This window comes from Ailuropoda melanoleuca, chromosome 17 (assembly GCF_002007445.2).
Source record: "Ailuropoda melanoleuca isolate Jingjing chromosome 17, ASM200744v2, whole genome shotgun sequence".
Taxonomy (NCBI): domain Eukaryota; kingdom Metazoa; phylum Chordata; class Mammalia; order Carnivora; family Ursidae; genus Ailuropoda; species Ailuropoda melanoleuca.
In genome coordinates, this window is record NC_048234.1 from 14,353,621 (window position 1) to 14,374,132 (window position 20,512).

The 20,512-nt window shown below is 49.5% G+C and overlaps 1 protein-coding gene across 5 annotated transcripts in view; it reads left to right on the forward strand.

Moving 5' to 3' along the window:
• Positions 1-20,512, forward strand: part of FAM120A (family with sequence similarity 120A) — a 94,769-nt gene that overhangs the window by 17,546 nt on the left and 56,711 nt on the right. For all 5 annotated transcript variants that reach the window (XM_034647055.1, XM_034647056.1, XM_034647058.1 and 2 more), the window contains exons 3-5: positions 1,717-1,799; positions 16,886-17,014; positions 17,675-17,771. In XM_034647055.1, coding sequence (XP_034502946.1) covers positions 1,717-1,799; positions 16,886-17,014; positions 17,675-17,771 — 309 coding nt within the window. The remainder of the gene's footprint in view (positions 1-1,716; positions 1,800-16,885; positions 17,015-17,674; positions 17,772-20,512) is intronic.

The window sequence follows — 20,512 nt, forward strand, 5'->3', positions numbered from 1 at the left end:
AGTTTTACTATTTACTTAAATGTTACACAAAATAACTTTGGCATATTAATTAAGGAAAATTATATGCTTGCAGAATATTGGGATTCCCTAGCTAATTTGAGATACGGAGGATATTTGTTCATTATATTTGAGAAACGTTGAATGTATTTCTTAGGAGATAGTGCAAACTCTACTCTTTGAGCTAAATTATCTTGTGAAGTTTTGAAATGAATGAAAAACAATAGTAACATTTCGAATAGTAATGAATTTAGGGCTTGGAATTTCTTTTAAAAATTTAGACAAAGTTACAGGTAAAGCCTTAATTGGGTGAGCATTTTTATTTTAGATTTTGTACAAAGTTTCACTGTCCTCAAATGAGAAAGATTCTTTTACTTTTCCTTTTTGTAATGGGCAGTGTAGCTATATGAGTTATTTTGTTTTAGAGAGGTTGGGTAGAATATTCAATTAAGTATGTGACCCACATTTTAACAGACTATTACTGATGTTGGAATTGGCTTCATATTTTTTCAGATAGAAGCTTCCAAAAAAATCTAAGATGCATCATACTTCACAGTAAAGTTCTTTGCAGTCTGTGAACCCAGCAAGGCAGTGCAAAGCTCAGTAAGACAGTGAGGACATAACTTTGCTCCTCCGGACGTCATGGCAGTTCAGCACTCATGTGTCGAGTACTTGCATGTTTAGAATATTAAGATAAATTAATTAGTTACTAAGAACTCATCTTTTTTTAAAAGATTTTATTTATTTGAGAGAGAGCACACGCAAGCAGGGAGCCGGACAGAGGGAGAGGCAGAAGCAGACTCCCCACTGAGCGAGGAGCCAGATGTGGGGCTCGATCCCAGGACCCCGAGATCATGACCTGAGCCGAAGCAGATGCTTAACTGACTGAGCCACCTGGGCGCCCAGAACTCACCTTGTTTTGCTTTCTCTTCGTAGCTAATTAATGAATCTGCCTTTTCAGTGTGAAGGGGACTAAGCCACGATACAAAAATCACAGAATTATTCAGAAAGATACTTTTAAACTGCATCAAGAGAACTAACGCACTAATGATTTTGGTATGTTGGCATCTAAGCGCTACAGTGAAGGGAGAGTGTACAAAATATAGTTTCTCAACTGAATGCAGTTCTTATTTTTGATGCAGCCCTGGTAATAGGGTGTCCGGCTGAGTGGCATTCCTGGTGCTGGTGTGGTCTGTGCTTTGTCATCTGTGAGTGATGGTAGAAGTGACGGGAGGAGGTGTGACTCATGTCACAAGTCAAGTAACCTTGCTTAGAGAGATTCTGGAAGTGCATGGTCTGCCTCTGCTGTGAAACCTGGTTGACAGAGTGCAGTTTGAAGCCTAGGGTCTCTTGAGCAAATGAGAGCTTGTATCCCGATATCCCAGCATTATCAGACTGACCTTAACACTGCCCAGCAAAGTCACTACAGTTTTATGCAGTTTGTTCGGTTGGAATGCTGTTGGAGCTGTCCTGGAAATTCGGGTTGTACTGAGGCAGCTGCAAGAGGTCTGCCGGCTGTATGTGGCTTTATATGAAAAGATGAAGAAGTATTTTCAGTTTTTTGTGGAAGTTTTATGTGATATGTAAAGGAGGCGGTCCTAAGTTACTGCAAAGTCTAAAACGAGGCCCCTAGGTAACCTGCGGATGGTGACGTGCAGTGTCGTCTGCTCCCCGGTGTCACTGACGCGATGTTTCTCACCGTGCGTGTCTGTGTTGCAGGGAATCACATTCTGCCTGACGAAGACCTGGCTTCCTTCCACTGGAGCTTACTTGGGCCAGAGCATCCACTAGCCTCGCTGAAGGTACAAGTTTATTTCATCTCCAGCGTCGGTGACCATCAACTGTTGAGTTTGCTATTTCTTTAATAATGTGAACGGTGTTCCATTATTGTAGAAGGAAATAGCTGCAGAGTTAGTGATACCACGCTTCCCCTAGCTTCGGGGTCAGCACTGCTTTGAAAAACCCGCAAACCTGCCTTATCTTGTTCCCAGCACTTAGGCTTTAGGGAGATACGTGAGTGTCCTTAAAAGTTCCTTAGAGGAATTCATGCTGTGTTCCTAGGTAGGTGGAAATCTTTTAGCTGAAGGTTTTTTATATTGTTTTACAAATATTAATATTTTCAGTAGGTAATATAGTCAGCTGTTACTTGGATCATGTCTGAGCATAGTTTGATAAATTTCTTAATGTCCTATAATTTTCTAAAATTTTAAAAGTCTAATTAATAATTAAGGTTTTAGTGTTTGGGTGATGGAGGGGACCCAACTAAGTTCATTAGAGAAATGTTCCCTTTGTATTGTTTTATTAACACTTTATATTTTTATCTTTCTTGCCTTCCTGTTGTGAAAGTGAGGAGTGTCGGAAACACACACAGTTTTCTAAAGTGGGAGGGCTGTGGGGATGCCTGGTGTGTACTGGCCAGCAGCCTCCTGGGACTCTTTTGCTGTGACCATAGTCACTCTTGGGGGGCAGTTGGAAGTCTGTCAGGCAGCGTGGGGCTCAGTTCCTGTAGCAAAGGGGCTGCTCAGGACGGTCCCCAGAGGCACTTCTGTGAAATTCGGTCTCCTGTCAGATTGACCCTCCCGCTATAAACCATCTTCTGTGGTGGTTAGTTTCAAAGTGGATTTTGTGTGTAACTTTGTGTGGACTTTGGAGAAGCTGGATCATTCAAATGCATCTCTTTCCTGCCTCTTTCCTCTGGCTCCTTGCCCCCTGGACCCCTCCTTTCTGGTATGCTGGCCTTCGGGATGCTTTCCTGGTCGTTCTGACAGTTCTCGAGCCTTCTCCTCTTGTTAGAAACTACTTGTTTTCTTTGTGTTTTTTGCCCTTGGAGGAGAGAAGCCTTCTTCCTGCTGTTGGCCATAGCGTCATTCCTGTGTCCTCACGGATGAAATGCTGCAGTCGTGGTCCTGGTGGTCCCACTGCTGATGCGCAGCCTGAAGGCAGGTGTGCTTGGATTAGCCGTGGTGCTCATCACATTTGCCTAGCATTGAGCTTTTGTAGGTGGAGATGAAGGGAAGGCTTACAAGGTTCAGGCAGTTTGGGTAGCAGAGGAGAGGCTCCCGGGACCCCAGACCACACGTGCATTTCAGCCGAGCTGGCCTTGGTCACGCATCAGATGTTAGACAGCAGTGCTGTTGGTGGCGTTAGTGGGGAACCAGCTCAATCTCCTGGCAGGTCACTAACATCATTAGCATGTGCTTTTCCTAACTTTGTTTTAAGAAAGATATTAAGTATGTGAAAAGTTGAAATAGACAATGTCCATCCGTGTATCTACTTGGTTCTACAGTTAACATTTTGCCATAAAGCATATTTATATCTGTCTTTATTTTTTAACTCCACTATTTGGAAGTAAATTGCAGACATCCTAACACTTCACCTGTGAAAACTTCAGTGTGTATCACAACCCCCTAAAAATAAGGCTAATCTCTTTATTGCTCATATTACTATTAGCGTACCAACTATGTCAGCAGTAGTCCTAACATCCTGTAAAGTTAAGTTCATATTCACATTTTTCTCTTGTTCCTGCAAGTCATTTATGGTGTGTGTTGTTTTTTTTTCAAGTCAGGATCCAGTTGGGTTTTTTGTATTGTCATCATGCGTATTGTAAATATCAGCTGGGGGTTTTTTTGGTACGATGGAGAAGCAATCTGCAATAATTTTTCAATGACTTGGTAAGTTCTAGGTGTTTCAAAGTCATGTTCTAAAATGAAAGTGGATCTGACTTTGAGTTCAGATATTGCACAGTGTTTATGTTTTGGCCTTTTATGCACATGTCCTGTGCGCATAGAATCATTTCGGCATTGTGGCAGATGTGGGGAAGTTGGACGTGATGGTGTCCTTTCTCATGAACATCCCTGCTGTGTTGCATTGTTCCTATCCTGTCTGCTTCAACCCGCTCATAAAAGTAACCACATGTTTTGAAAATTTGGTTTGTTGTTGTATGTGAGACTTTCTTGTGATTTTTAACAGTCTGTGGTATACACAGCTTTCACAGGCGTCTGATTCATGTTTCCAAGTTCAGGTGTTCCTGGCCCTTTCTTGTCCTACTGTGTTGCATTTTGCCAAAGTCAATCCCACTGGATTGCTGTTTCCAGAAGGTGGGTGTTCTGTGAACTCCTTACTTGAGGAGCCCAGAGCACCCTTTATCACGGAGCACCATTGTCTTCACCCTCTCTGCGTGGACCTTCTCGCTCCAGGTGTTCTAGGAGAGTGTGTCTGGGCTGGGCCTCTGGGTGCAGAGCAGCACAGACAGCCAGATCGAGGTTGATACCTGCAGACAGCGGGCTGGGAGGGGAGCAGACTCCATGTGCCATGCTGTTAATCAGGGTTGCGCTCGCTGGGGTGGGAGGGCGGTGCTGGACACACTTAGAGCCTAGAATCTCACAAGGATGGCATAAAAGAGGAGGCAAGGCAGCCAGGCAGGTGTTGAGCTTTTTAGTTCTTCAGTTTCCATGTGAAGAAGTGCTGGTAAGGTGGCATCAAATGTCTTAGGTTTGATTTGGAAGGAAAGAATATTTCATTTGTGTTCGGGACAGCAGGCAGCCATGTTATGTGACGGAAAATTCTAGAACTAGGTGCAGGGCCTTCGGGGCTCAGAATGGTCAGTCCTGGTGGAAGCACCTCCTGGCCATAAGCACATGCTCAGTGAGCTCCCTTTTTTTAATGTGCTTTTTGGGTTTTTATTGTTCTGTGACTTTGAGTCCTAGTAAGTGGTGGAATTTTTTATTTTGGGTAAGTGTTTAGTTTTAATTTTAAAAATGTTTTTAAGTTGGACCATTAGTTACAAGTCTTTGTATTCATTTTAATGGTTTTTGTGTTCCAGACTTCATGTTCAGTTTCACGCATTTGGAGTTTTTATCCCCATCAGTTGTTCTGAGCCCCTTGTCCACCTCTTGCTTGGGCATGCCCCCTAGCCCGTCTGTGCGGGCCTTTCCTGTCCGCAGACCTCCCGCACATGCTGGTCTCCCACATGGTTGGTGGGTTTCTGTTCTGTGCTCCACACTACGCCCCTGTTGTGAGCAGACAGAGTGCCAGAGCCCCCGAGCCCCACTCCCTGGGTGGCTGTTGGAACACCCCCAAAGCACTCTGGCTTCCCCCTGTTCTCAGATCTCCGTCCGGGCTAGCCGGTGCACACCTCCCTTTATGATTCAAATTTCCTTGTGTTTGTAACCCTACCTACCTTTAACCAGCAGTACCTTTCACTGAGGTGGCTGGACACCAGGATGATCTGTTAGTTCACATCAGGAAGACCTGGTTTTAAATTTTACCTAGAATTTTCCTCAAAGTTATCTCTAACTTTATATTTTTTATGTGTCATTGTCTGCCACCAAAAGTCACTGAGTAATCCTTTGTACTAGAGTCTTTAGGGACAGGGTGCTGGTCTGTCAACCCCAGGGAGGAGGGAGTGTGGTTCTGGAAGATGGCCTGGCAGGGTCTCCAGGATCATAGAATGGACAGAACGGCCGTCTCTGTCTCACCATGCAGCGCACACGAATGCAGCACTCCTGAGGCTGGGGCACAGCTGGGCTCTTGGCAGGCCCTCGGGATGAAGTGTGGTTCGGCAGTTCTCCCCATCCTGGCTTCCTTGATGAAGCGCCGTGAGGCCAGGTGTCTGGCCAGCCCGAGCCTTCTCGGTGTGGTGCCTGGCCCCGTGTGGGTTTCAAGCCGTGTGTGGAGGAGCAGCATTTCAGGTCTAGTGAGGTTTTATGGTGCAGCTGACATACTGTGCAACCTTACTGGAACAAGGTTGGCGGTCAGGGCCTTTCTGAAATCAGTTTTGAAAGTAAGTTGGGTATAAATTGTACATAAATAGAAGGATGGGCTCGTTTACTCTGGATTACACCTTGAGAGGCATTGCTGGGGTTGGCAGTTGGGCGTGGTGGGCCTTTGAGAGAGAAGGAGTGCCTGCTTGTATCTTCGCACTTATTGAAGTTAACTCACCAAGAAGTCATCCTAGGGTTTCGTAAGCGCCGAGAGGCACTTCGTTATTTCTGGAGAAATCACATCAGACGCCTAAAAGTTGAAAGCATCAACCATTGTGCGGTGTGGAGGTGGGAGCTGCTTGCAGCCCCGTTCCAGGAGGATGGCCAGTCTTGGCAGCCTGATACTAGGTCTTCCAGGATTTACAAGCATATTCCTGCTCACGTCATGGTCGTCTGCACGTGTATAGCCATCCATGTGGAACTGGGGTGCACATTCATCATCCTGGGCACCACGCACACGTGACCTCCGTGTGCGCACACACCCTGCACACATACCCTGTGATCTCCGTGTGCACACAGCGCACACCCTGTGCCCCCCAGCGACCTCTGCACAGTAAGCACTACGAGGCGGCTCAACCAGAGACATCTCCCTTCTTAGACCAGCCAAGTGTGGGACCAAAAAAGTCTATGATAAAGCTGGGATTTGCTGGGCAGTTACTCCAAAAGTGCCACTTGCTTAGAAAGCTTGTGTTTCTTTTTGTAACAGCTTTATTGGGTTATAATTCACATGTCGTAAAATCCATCTTTTCAAAGTATACAGTTCAGTGATTTTTAGCTTTCACAGAATTGTGCAGCCATCACCAACCGCTGTCTAATTCTGGAATATTTTCATCACCCCAAAAGAAACCCAGTGCTGTTGGCAGTCACTCCCCGCTTTTCTGCCTCCCTGCCTGTGGCAGCCACTGGTCCACGTCTCTCTCTGGACGTGCCTCTTCTGGACACTTGATATAAGGAGGCTTCCGTGTCCTTATGTGTCTGGCTTCTCTCACCGAGCGTGACTGCACGGTTCATCCACGCGGGAGCAGCTGCCAGTGCTCACTCCTGTTTCTGGCGGGAGGACACTGTTTGCCCGGGGGTGGACTCATCAGCTGGCGGACATTCAGGTTATGCCTACCGTTTGGCTGCCATGAGCATTGTGCCCACGTCTGTGTGGACACGCTTTCCTTTCTCTCAGGTGTGTGCCTGGGGCCAGAGTTGCTGGTCCTGCTCACCTTCTTGAGGAGCGACCAGGAGGCTTCCTGTGGCGGCTGCTCTGTTCACACTCCCAGCAGCAAGTGTGTGAGGGTTCTGATTTCCCACATTCTCGCCAACACTTGCCGTTGTCTGTTGTATTTTCAGCCGTCCCAGTGGGTGTGAGGTGGTTTTGATTTGCATTTCTCTGATGAGTAATGGTGTTGAGCATCTTTTCCTGTGCTCGCTGACCATTCGTTTACCTTCTTTGGAGAAATGTCTGTTCAAGTCCTTTGTCCATTTTTAAATTGGGGGATTTGTCTTTGTATTATTGAGTCGTAAGGGCTTCTTTTGGTTTTTGTGTTTTTGTTTGTTTTGTGTTCCGGATTCTGTCTCTTAGCACACATGTGGTCTGCAAATACTCTCCCCCATTCTGTGGGCTGTGCTTTTCCTTTTCTGATCTGGCTCTTTGGTAACTCTTTGAAGATTCAGGCCATCTAAATACCACCTCTCACTGCTTCTAGTGGCTGTACTCAGTCACTTTTTGTCACTTGGGAAAGCCTTGGGGACCTTGCCAGTATTCCCCTTTACCTTCCAGAGCCCACATGAGCTCAGCGTACTGGGTTCTGCCAGACAGCTTGGCTGCACGTCCTACACCTCCTGTCAGGTCTGTGGTCGGCCCTGCTGGACCATGGCCTCCTGGGCCCAGAGGCCTGCTCTGGATCTCCTCCCAGAAGAGCTCCATCTCCCTCATAAACTTCATTACCCCTCACCCTCTGTCACCACCACCTTCTGCCGGTGCTAGTTCTTAGTGTGGACACTTGCTGCTGGGCCTCCTGGGGCTCTCTGCTCACCTCCTCTCAGTGTCTCCCAGGGTGCCCTCTCAAGCTGGTTATGTTAGTGCCACCTGCCTCGGGCTCCATGTCCGCCCCCTGCCCAGCAACCCTCCTCCCTCGATGGTGGTGTACCATTTCTTCTTGAGCACTGCCTGCCTGAGCAGACGGTGAATTTAGAGTTGTGGTTGAAGAAGGATCTAAATAAATGGAAAGAAGCACTGTGTTCATGGATTAAAAGACTTACTTAGATTTTATTACCTCTGTCAGAACCCTAGCAAACTTTTCTTTTTTGGAAGTAATTGAAAACTGATTTTAAAATTCATGTGGAACTGTAAAGGACCTAGAATAACAACAAAAGTGTTGAGAAGGAAGAGAACAGAGTTGGAAGGCTTCACGTCTCACTGTGAAGCTGTGATAATCTGCCGAGTGCAGTCCTGATGCAAGGTGGTTGTCTAGGTCCGTGGAGGGCAGCGGAGGGCAGCGAGGCCCAGCACACGTGCCCAGGTGCTCGTGTCAGAGGCCCCAAGGTAACAAAATGGGGAAGGGACAGTTTACAGTAATTGGATATCCATGTGAAAAAATGAAAAGAATATAAAAAATCAAGTCTAGAAGAAACATAAGGAATCTTTACGACCTTGATTGAGGCAAAGATTTCTTTGTGAAAAGAAGGGAAAGCAAGCAGCTGAGGGAAAGGGTCAGAGTATGTCTCTGATAACAGACCCGTGTCCAGAATTTGTAAAGGACAGCACAGTAAGCTACAACCCTGCAATAAAGGATGGGGGACAGTTTGAACGGGCACTTTCCGGAATGTTCAGTAGGCACGCAGAGGCCCTCTGCATCATTAGGGAATGCCAGTCACAGCTGAGGGAGGTGGCGGGACAGCACAGGCGGCCGTTCTCCAGGTGGCTGCCAGGGGAGCACAGCTGAGTGGCCACCTGGACAGCAGCCCAGCAGCTTCTTACAGCACTGAACACACACCTCCCTTGTGACCCGCACTCCCACTCGGTGGCAGTCGCCCCAAGTGAAGCCGTGTGTTCACACACACTTGGGCCTGAGCATCCGCGTGGCTTTACATGGGGCCTCAGAACAACCCCTTTGCCGGTCGGTGAATGATGGGTGGAATAGAGTCACACGGGGAGGCCCTGGGAGTGGGGAAGGAGACCGCCTCTGTGTAGACCCCAGAAAAGGTAGAACTTGAGAGAGGGCGCCTCGTGCAGTTGCTGCCTTGGGCTGGCTGGGAAGGGGTGCAGGGGACCGGGGGGCATCTTGGGCTGTATTCCCCGTGGTGATGCTGGCTCCGCTAAGGTGTGCCTTCCTCAGAATTCAGTGGACTGTGGGCCTGAGGTTGACAGGTTTTACTGGAGATAAAATGCCTCTGTAAAGCAGATTTAAACATTAGGGTCCCCATCACGAGCTGGGCTGTCCATGTCCACAGGTAAAATCCCCCCTCCTGAACGTGTCGTGAACATTCATCGCTGTCTTCCAGGTTCTCCTGTTTGCACACTCCTCCCACTTACAGACCCTTCATCCTAGTGCTGGGGCTGCTGCTGCGCCCATGGCCCCCTCCAGGCTGCATGTTCTCCCCGGGCAGGCCCATTGCCACTGCCTTTTTCCGGTCTGAGACTGGTCTGTGCTGTGTTCTTGAGCTGAACTGTTGTCACCGGACCTATCTGGGGCCCTGCACACCCAGTCCCATTGCCCCTGTGCTCTCATGGCTCTCAGTTTGTAAATGTGCTCCAGTCTTTCCCATGTTATCCCAGCCCCTCAGCTCCCCTACATATCTCTGGGGGGTGGCCTCTAGTAATGTGCTCAGCAGCTTAACCCTGCAGTGAATTTGGGCTGCCACAGTGGGCCTTTGTCCAAGGCCGCTGAGGACTTGGTTGATGTCTGTGACGTGATGAATGGTTTTCATCTCCCTGGGCTGTGAAACACTCAACGCTCAGCCACCTTGTTCTCCTCACCTCTGCAAACCCCTGCTTTGCTTCCTGGATCACAGCCTGGTTCTGTGTTCCTCATGTGCTGGATCCTCTCCCTGACTCCTCTGTGTGAGCGGGTTTCCTCTGCGTGTGTGTGTGTGTGTTCCCTACGGTCCATCTGCATCTTGCTGTGGCCTCAAGCTTTCTGGCACATCTCATCTGCTCTTAGGGTGTCAGCTGCCATCGCTGTGTTGACCTCTCTCCAGTGTAGTCCAGCCACGAGACCCCTTCCTGACTGCAGGGTGCAGCCCACCGTCTGCCAAGGCATCTCCACCAGGACGCTCCACCCACACACCAGATAAGGTGTTCGTACTTGTCTGAGCGGGTTTATCCCCCGGTATCTGTTTCTCCGACAGTGATACCAGCTGTCTCTGTTGACCGACCAGGGTGCAGCTTGGGGGTCTCTTTCCCCCATCTGGTCTGACCCTTCCTGACCCCCATCCTTTCCTTCCTGACTGCCTGGTGGCGGTGCTCAGGTGTGTGCCAAGCCCTCGGCCACCATGCCTGTCCTCCCTGCGTCTGACAAGGCCCGAACTCATACCTCTCCTGTGGACAGTTTTCCTGTCGCTCCCTTCATCAACAACATGAATTTGGGTTTCATGGACCTGTTAGAAAAAAACGGTTGGGAGGGCTACTGTAGTGTTGCCAACTCTTACCTATTTCGGAATACCAAAAGGAAAAGGAGCTCACCCTCTGCCATCAGTTCATAGAAAGGACAGCTCAACCCTAGAAGAGGTGTCACTTAGAAGGTAGGATACCTGAGTGTGGTCTGCCTTGGGGAGGTGGCCACGCTGCTCACCTGGGTGCTCCTTCGAGCGAGCGAGCACCTTAGTGGGCCCTTCTGTCCCCTCGGGACACGCAGAGTGCACCGCACGGTGGTGGCGTCAGGGTAAAATGCAGCAGTGCTCCTCTGTGTGGTCCTCTGAGGGGCTGTCCTGGGCCAGCAGTTTGTCTCCAACAAGAGTGTAAGCTTCTGACGTCCTGTGTTCGTGCACGAGTTTATGAGTGTTGGCAAAGTGGCTTTCTGGTTTCCTTCCCTGACGCTGCCAGGATTCAGACTTCCCGCTTTCCTAATGGTGATGGAGGGGTCAGGCTCTGCTTCAGCAGAGCTGTTGTGTGGAACTTGTGTTTTGCTCACCCGTGTTCCGGTGAGCACCTGGGAGGCCATGTGGGAGCAGCAGCACCAAGGCCCAGAAAGCCCCAGAATCCTGGTTTTGTGTTGTGTTTGTTCAGTTAGCCAGAAGTCCTGTAGGGATCCATGTGGGCTCAGAGCTCAAGCCAGATGCACTGACGACTGGCCTGGGGGGGGACTGAGGGCCATGACAGTCGCGCTGTCCCAGTTGTTGACATGAGGGTGGTGCGTGTTCTGACTTGCTTACAGCCTTGCACTGAGCAGTTAGACGAGAGGATAAAGAATGGAGTAGCCGTGCACTTGCAGAAATGTACGTGACGGATGGAGAGCATTTATGCAAAGTTGGGGCACAAGCTGGGAGAGATTGTGAAGGGTTTTTTGTTCTTTTTGATCTTGTTTTCTTATTTCAGACTAAACAAAATAGTAGCACTGAAATCTCCATGTAAAAACTTCATATAAAACTTTTTGAATATGTTGATATTATTATTTAATCAGTAACAGCATACTATAAGATTTTCAAAAGCAAGGTAAGATACCATCGAACTTTGACATACTAATGATGACATAATTATCAGCAGAATTAAAATATAACTACAGTGTTTTTCAAACAAAACAAACATGAATCTATTTTACTTTGCATCTTATTTTTAACTTTGATTCATTTTAAAGCATTTGAATCTCTAACATTTATATTTCCTAAGTATTTTTGTAAAGAAAATACTTCAAGTCAAACTGTATTGTGTACCGTAAACTAATGTGCCATGAAGTCAGACATTGTCCAGCTACTTGCACCCATCTTCCCTTTCAGTGTCAGCTTTATAAATGATGTCACTGAAGTCAGTGTGCAGCTCCTTTATGCAGGTGGGAGTGGGGTGGATGGCGAGTCATGCCCTGCAGCGGCTTCGCCGGGTCACATCCCCACACAGTTGCTGCTGTAGGGATCCCATTTGTGTCTTCCTGTCCTGAACATCTGAGGATTTCAAATTCTTGTCAACATGAGGAATAAGACTTAAGTGGCCCCAAATTATCTATTCTGTATGAAGAAAATGCACAGGAGAAAGATTATTTAAAGGCAAGTGAAACTTCACCGTGGGCTCCCTTCCCCAGGCTTCAGAGACCGGCTGGCCGACGTCAGACTACACACACGTGCATCTAAGCGCAGTTTAATTGACTCTCGACTGCTTCCCTGTGTGTGTGCAGGGGCTAAATTTTCGTTTCAGGAAACTGGTGTATATAAATGTGTTTAGCCAGTCAAATGCTGATGCTCTTTTCCTAAAGATGCAACACAAAAAATCTTTAAGAGAGGGGTGGGGGGCTTGTGACCGCCTGGCTCAGTCAGTTAAGCATCTGCCTTCGGCTCAGGTCATGATCCCAGGGTCCTGGGATCGAGTCCCGCATCCGGCTCCCTGTTTGGCGGGGAGCCTGCTTCTCCCTCCACCCCTCCGCCTGCTCATGAGCTGTCTCTCTCTCAAACAAAATCTTAAAAAAAAAAAACAAAAAAAAACAAAACAGCAACACAGATGCACTTGCTGGGTGTTGTTCATGGAGCGGCAGGCGCCGAACGCTCTTCTCGGTGCACCGGCCTGAGGATTAAAGGAGGAGGAAACTGAAGTGAAGACAAATTCTCAGAATATCCGTTCTTTAAAAAGGAGGTAAAAAGTTATACAACACAAAAATATGATATATAGATTTGGAGAACGCCCATTTATTTGTCTTAAAAAGCTCACAAAAACGTTGAGAATGGGGTTGACACCACTTAGAACTGGAGCAGGATCTGTTGGAAGTGGAACACGGGCCAGTGCTTTGACCTCACGAAAGAGATGGCTTACTGCACTGCCAGCTTCGCCTGGTCCCCGTGGCTGTGCCCTGTGTCCATGTGGGATGCCCCGGGTCTGCGAGGCCAGCTCACTGGATGCTCCCCCGCCAGGGTGGCGTCGCCTCGGGAAGGGAGTTGCTGTTTCAGTAGAAACATTTTATTCTGTCATGTGAGTGTTAAGACCCTGTCAAATTATCCTTTTTCATTGCATGTTTCAGAAAGCTTTAGAAGAGCCTTTGATGTAATCTACGTACTGGCTGGGAGAGAATCTTGGATTTTAGTGGAATCCTTTGCTGCTGTGGCATAATGGATTTAATTTAACAGTTGAAATGGCATGTAGTAACTGCATTGTGCCGTTTAATTTAATTTGCGGGAAAGTCTTGGATTTTTGAAATGTAACCAAGATGAGGCGACAGAATCTTGTAAGTGGTGGAATGCTAGAACCTGATAGCTACTACCAGTTGATTCTCTGGCAGGACCTTCGCTATTTCACCTTTAGGGGTGGGAAGAGATTGTCTCCTTGGGGAGACAGACGCTAACTCGTGTTGTGGCCCTTGAATTGCTAGTGTATGGATGGGAATGGGGTCCCTAAAGAGTGGGAGCGCGTTGCTGGCTGCGGCAGCTGGTGCTGGCTGTGCTGGGGCATGCATGGCGAGGGCTTCTGTGGACCTGGTCACGTCCCTGCGGAGTGGGTGTGTGCCGTGCTCAGACCACCGAGTTCACCACAGCTCCAGCACTAGGCCAGGGTTCAGAAGAAAATACAAGGTAGAGGTTGTTAAGAGAGGCACACAGAATGGAACTATCATGGCTGGCAAAATGAGGGGGGTGCCTGCTGGCTTGCGGGTCTGAGGGATCCTAGAGGGGAAGCCAGGGGATGCACGAAGGGTCAGTGTGGGGGCCGCCTGGCTGAGTGCCTTCCACCCCCGCCACCTGTCCACGACCCACAGGAGATGGCAGAAGTGGCCTTCAGGAGGCAGTGGGACCTTAGGGAAAGATGAGGCTCAGTGCAGATGGCCTCGTCCGAGGGTACGCTTACCAGCTCCCACCAAGCACTGTCTGTCTGTCACCAGTTGTCCTGTCTGCAAGCAGGGGAGCTGCACACTCTGGGAGGTCCTTTCCAGTTCCAAATGGTGTCTTTTTGCTTGCAAAGTGAGTAACAATTAACTGCAGTTGCTGCAAAGTGCTGTAAAAAGGCAGATGATCATAAACATTTGGTTTTTAATTAAACAGAATTTACTTTCTATCCTTGGAGACAAAAAGTACATGTTTCCAACTTTAATTTAGATATATTGCAATTTATTTAAATTTTGGGTTTTTTCCCTAATGTTAAGCTTTGGGCTAAAATAAAAATACAACTGCTCAAAGAAAAAAAGAGGAGAAATGGGACATCCGTAAAAATACCTTGAAGTCTGTCTCCAACGAGCGAATGCTTCATTTGTGTGGTTTGAGTGTTAATTTTGTTTTTATGAGTGGCCAGGGATGGATTGCTCTAAGTCTGCTGTAGTTGCTGCTGTGTGCTTGTTGAGAGCGTCTTCAGGAGGATTTCACACTTTTTGAGGGACAACAAGTCAGCGTTTTGTACCAGCCGAAAGACGGCTGAGAAACACCTGCGGTAGTGTGCGTGTTCGGGCGTGTGTGGATGGAGAGCTGTGAGCCGTGTTCAAGGTGGCCGGAGTCTTCAGCGACTTTTTTCTTTCTCCGTTGCATTGGCACGCTCAGCACCGTTTTCTAGCCCGTAGGAAAGTGCAATTCCTCCTCAGTGTGACACGGCAAGGTTTTTAAAGAAAGTACAAATTAAAAGTTGTCAGGAATGTCAGAAGTTTAATAAATAGGTTGTATTTGAATGTACTAGGAGTATTGCTCATAAAGGGAATTCTGTGGTGAATTGTTTTGAAATGTGTATCATCTTCTGTTGAATGTTTTGAGGTTATAACAGTGCCGTCTGAGTTGGACAGATTTGTGTGCTTCTTTCTTCCTGAGTTGAAGCCTCTTGTGTGCACCGAGGCCCACCGCGTGCGCCCCGAGCTGTGCCTGCTCTCATGCTGTCCCCTGGGCCTGGCCACTGCCCCCGGGTGCTGCCCCAAGGTGGTTTGGGAAGCTTGATTCTGAATGAAGCTGCAGGGCCAGGGGTGGCTGGTGTGAGGGAGTCCGGGCCATGGGGACTCAACATTTGGAGGCTGTGGGGTGGGGGGCGGGGACAGGAGCCCTCACTGGCTGTTTACTTTAAGGCTCGTTCAGCGCAGCAGTCTTGGGGGCGGGAGTGCAGCAAGGATGTCCACAGGAACAAAAGTGACAGATGGTCATTTTCACTCGAGGCGGGACAGACCATGAGTGGCTCCCTGTCATCTGCAGAGTCCCAGTGACAGGGTATGCACCCCAGGAGAGGTGGCCTGTGCCACCTTGTTAGCTCCCCACCCCTGGAGTCAGCCCTTTTCAAATTTGGCCATTTTTATATCCTGTAGGTTCTGTTCTCACCATGTTGTCATCGATCTGTTTTGTATCTAAAATCCTCATACAATAGCCAGCCTTGCCTGTATGGTATGAAAACCACGAGGGCCTCATAGGTTTTCAGGTGCTAGAGGCAAACCTGGTCGGCTAGGCCCACACTGCCAAAGCCAGGAGTCGAGGCCCTGGGCCCTCGGGCATGGCTGTTCCTGACCCTGTCCCTGTTTTGTGAGAATGGCGCAGGGTTTCTGTTCCGACTCCTCCCTCCCGGGCTGCCACCGGCTGGCCCTGTTCCTGCCTGGCCCTGGGACCAGACACCCCAGAAGGGGGAGCACAGATGGGACTTGTGTTCCTCCCAGACTGGCTGGCATGTGCTTTTTGCCAGGCTTCGTCCCGTGGAACATGTGTGTACCCGTGGGCTTTTGTCTTCCCGGGGGGTTGGGTTTCTAGGACTGAGCTTGTGATGTGTGTGCGTAGACGTGTGCGTGGCTCTCCAGAGGCCTCGTGTTGGGGTGTCCCTCCACGAGCACTACTGTCCGGCACGTGGGGGCCGAGAACTGCGACTCGGACGTGAGGAACGGTGCTTCAAGAAAACCTATCGCTCCTGTGAAGAGAGAGTGAATGTCGTCTGCGCATCTGAAAATGTTCTCGAGAGTGACTTGAAAGTGTAAACGTCTGTCTTCTAGTGGGTTCTTCCACTTCACGTGCTTAGGCTCGGGTTTCCTGGTTTTTCCCTTTTGTTTTTCTCTGTCTTTGCGCGTGTGTGTGCATGTCTTAAAACAACTCAGATTTATCATCTTACCGTTCTGAAGGTCACACTCCTTCTGGAAGCTCTGGAAAGGTGTTTCCTGCCTCTTCCAGGTTTGGGGGCTGCCACACTCCATGGCTGTGGCCCTTCCTCACTCCTCGTCCCCGAAGCCAGCTCTCCTGCTCCCCGTCCGCCCTGGAGGACCCTGTGGTGACACTGCCCACCTGGACAGTCACAGGCTGGCGGACAGGAGCACACAGCTCTGGAGGCACAGGGCATTTGGGGGTCTGTGCCCTGTTTTTTATCTTTGTGATCTTCGTGTCTATATGGGAAATAAAGAGTATTTCTGGCTGTCGTTTGACTTTTTTTAATTGCTAGAAACAAACTTAGTGCCCGGTTCATCTTTGTTTCTAAGAGAAAGGCAAAACTATAGTTACAGCTGAAACCGTATCTTTTTTTCCATAGTTTTTTAGTTTTTATGAAAGAGCATAAAACCATTAAAAAAAACTGTTAACTTACCTTTTTGTGGGATCAGCTCTTTTGGGACAATGAAATATTCCGAGATTTATTCTGTGTATCTTTCACAAGACACGACTGTCAGCATCAGCAGTCAAGGACCTGACTTTCTCCCCATTCAGAGCCGACTTGGCTTTCTTGGTGCTCTGGCACCTGGGCTGCATTCAGCCAGCACGGCCTCCAGTTGGCTGGCATAGGAAGAACAGAAGTGTCTGCAGCCCATGGCTTCTCGCGCCATGTTTGGTGCTGTGGGGTATGGGGTTTTGGGCCCAGGATCGACGGTGAGCAGGTTGCAGAAGTAACGTGGGACTGGCCAGGCGCTCCCTGACCTAGCTCAGTGGAAGTGGCTGAGTTGTACTTGCTGAGCTTGGCTTGAGCCTCAGCACCAGAGTCTTGGGGCCAAGACTCACAGGGGGTCATGATGGGGCCTGAAGCCTCTGGGCCCTGCCTTGGGACTCATGTACTGACCTGTGCACTTGTTTCTCAGGTCCGGGCCCACCAGCTAGTCTTGCCGCCATGCGATGTGGTGATCAAGGCTGTGGCCGACTACGTCCGCAACATCCAGGACCCCTCGGACTTGGATGCCGTAGCTAAAGATGTGTTCCAGCATTCTCAGGTACAGTGCAGGCTTGGAGCACTCTGCACAGCGGGGGTGGGTATGGCAGGGTCCCCTCACCCGGCTCCCAGCCTCCCTTGCGGCTGCACCGGGAGCGCTCGAGGTAGACACCTGGGAGGTCTGCTGCTCCTACATTCTCCATCATGATCGATAACGTTTCTCCTGAGAAGACAGACCTATCACATGGGCTGAGTGGAACTGTGAACATGACTTGTCCATCCCTTCAGGTGATGGTCAGGGATTTCTTCTTCCTTTTTTTGGAAAGTAGGGCATGTGAGCGGGTCGGGGTTAAGAGAGGACATGAGGTTGGTGTGACCTCCCGTGTCTCTCTAGAAAGCTGAAACTGCTGTCCTGCTTGCTGGAGACGGGACAGAAACCCTCCCCAGGCAGCACCAGGGCCGTGGCCTGGAGAAGCCCGGGACTCCTGAGGGCTGCATTGCAGACCCGGGTCTCCTGATGGGGCGCCAGTCTGTGTTACCCATGTCACTCTGAGAGGATTAGAGTCTGATTTGTTGATTTTCCTGGAAGATTTTAATGTCACTCTCAACTCTTCTCTAACTTGAAAAGCTGTAGATGATACATGTGCTGAATTGTGAAAGTATGTTCATGCACAGGACCAGCGGCATGCAATTTACAAAGGTTTTCCTGCGTTTATTTCAGTCTAGAACAGATGACAAAGTTATTCGCTTTAAGAGAGCAATTGGATATTACTCAGCGACTAGTAAGCCTATGGCATTTCACCCAGCACATTACTTAGGTAAGTAAATCCAAGCCTCTGTGATGGATGCTGACCGTGCAGTCACCAGAGAGATTGAAGCATGGGCCCAGTAGTCCTGTAGGTTTATTCATCCGAAGTGAGGTTTCCGCAGCTGTCACGAGTGTGTGGAGCCGCGCCTCCTGGGCAGACGCCTCAGTGGCCCCTAACCTTTCAGGTTTGTTTGTTCTTGAGGAGCAGGACAAACAGACCTTCTGGGAGTTGGGGGTGGGCCAGGAGGCGTCCACGGGGTGCTCTGCTGGGAGGCCTCTGGACCTGCAGATGCCTTTGTAAATCCACTTCAGAAAAGCGGATGGGTGTCTTCTCTTTTGCTGCCTGTTGTTTGTTTGTTTGCAAAAGACCAAATTTAACTCCAAGATTTGAAATTGGGGAGTAAAAGTAATTATAAGCCGTTTGCTTGAAGCCTGCCTGGTGGTGCTCTCATGGGAGGCTGTGAAGCCCGGAGCCTACAAGCCAGACTTCTCCCTGAGTCCGACTGCCTCTCTTTGGGTCCAGAGCTGTGAAGCTCTGAGAGATCGTTGTTTGCTTCCATGTTCCTGGTATGGTTAGGGAGCGCCACTGTGTACTGGTTTCAGAAGATTAGTCCCAGGTTTGAAATGTCCCAGGCAGTTGTCCGTTACGTGGTACGTTCGCCAGCTCACTCAAGTGTAGAGCTGCAGTTTGCGTGGGGGGCCCACAGGTCACAGAGGAGTGCTGGCTCCTGTCTCTGTGGCTGCCCAGTGCCCCAGGAGCGTGGGGCTGTAGGCCTGGTGGCTCCTCCACTGGCCTGTCTGCTGGGACCCACAGTCAGGGCTTCTGACAGGGTGGAGCTCATCTTCCTGCTGCTCTGGCCCCCACAGCCATCATGCTGTTTAAACTACTGGGCATGTGCAGACCCATCATGCTTGGGACAGACTCTCAGCTGTGCCCCTGCTTTCCGCATGGCTTGGTCCTGCAGCCTTGGCCCTGCGTTGTCTAGGTGGTTCTGGCTCCCGCCAGGGATGTGCCATGCCGGCTCCTGTCTTGGGGCCTTAGCGCCTTGCAGCCAAGAGTGATCCCTGACCTCCTGTGCCTGGGACACTCCAGTTTCTGAGATACTGGCTTCACTGTCACCTGTCTGAGGCCATCAGCTACCAGCCGTCATGTCTCAGCACCTTGCTTTAATTCTCTGCACACTGCCTCCCACCCCTCCCCCGGGAATGCTGGGTCTGGGGCAGCCAGGGCCCCACCTGCCACCGTCACCCTCATGCCCCCGTGGGAAAGTATTTGACTAAGTGACTTGATTCAGGAAAAGCTGTTGAACTGGGACAATGAGAGGATTGTGATTTGGGGTCACTGTGCTGGACAGAGGGAGATGTGGCAGGGCAGGTCACGTGGGTTGCTTTATTCCTGTGGCAGGGGCACCCAGTGGACACTGTTGCGAGAGGTGACAGGCAAGGTCTGATGCCGGGGGTGGACATCCTGACCCCACAGTCTCTGGCCTCAGGCTTCCTGGTTATGGAGATGGGTGTATGTGACATGCTCTGTGAGCACTTATCACAGGGCAGACACTGTCTTTGTTCTCAGAGGGAGAGTGGCTGGGAAAGGCAAAGAATGGTCTACAGCTACAGAGCCGGGGGGGAGCTCCCAGAAGGGCATCTTTGCCCCTCGTGTGTCTGAGGTGACACCTGGTCCTCGTGTGACATGGTAGTTGAAACAGTCACTGTAGTGCACTGGGGACTAGAACGTTTACTCAGGAGGAGGTAAACAGGAAGGTCAGCGTGGAAAAAGGTATGAGGGAGCGTTTGGCGGTGGTCTGAGCTGTTAACAGGGTTGACGATATGTTGAAGAAGCAAGATGGGCTTTACATTCGCTTTTAAATTTGAGCTGCCTTTTTTTTTTTTTTAAGATTTTATTTATGTATTTGGGAGAGCGAGAGAGTGTGCACAAGCAGGAGGGAGGGGCAGAGGGACAAGCAGACTCCCCACTGAGCAGGGAGCCTGACACCCCAAGATCATCACCTGAGCCGAAAGCAGATGCTTAACCTACTGAGCCACCCAGGCATCCCTAAATTTGAGCTTCTTAAAAACTCATAGTATTGTACAAAGTGCCCTTGTGTTCTTACGTTGTCAAAAATACATGAGGAAATTATTTTATGGATGAAGGTGATGCTCCTGGAATTTAGTTTCACTTCCTATCCATGGGTTTTAGGAAATGGTGGTGGGTTGGGGAAGAATTTGTGGTGTTTGGGGCTGTATTTTTTTAAGCAGGTCCATGCGGGTGACAACTACCATGTGTTACGTTAAAGCCTTCTCTGCAGGGTCTCCTGGCGCTGCTGACTGTGGTGGAGACCTGAGCCGTGGGGCAGAGTTTGGGGCAGCTGAAAGTGCAGGCCGGCAGCTGTGTGGCCTGGAATGTGGGGTGACTGGGGACAGAGGTTGGGGCAAGACGGGGAGGAAGATATATTTCAAGTTATAGATACACAATTTGGAGCCAGCAGAAATGGATTCATGTAAAATCACTTTTGTTGTTTTCCTGACAAGTATAAAGAAACAAAGTAATGTGGAGATGGTGCCATCCCTCTTGCCTGTACGTGCTGTTAGGCCTCCACTGTGGCGCTGAGCGGGGAATGGAGAGCCTAGAAGGAGCAACGTGGGATTGGGGAGAGGCTTTCTTGGCACCCCACGTGAGAACCCAAGACACATTTCCCGTAAAAAGGTTTTTGTGAGCAGTAGGTAGGTCCTAAGTGGTCTTTTCTGACCTTG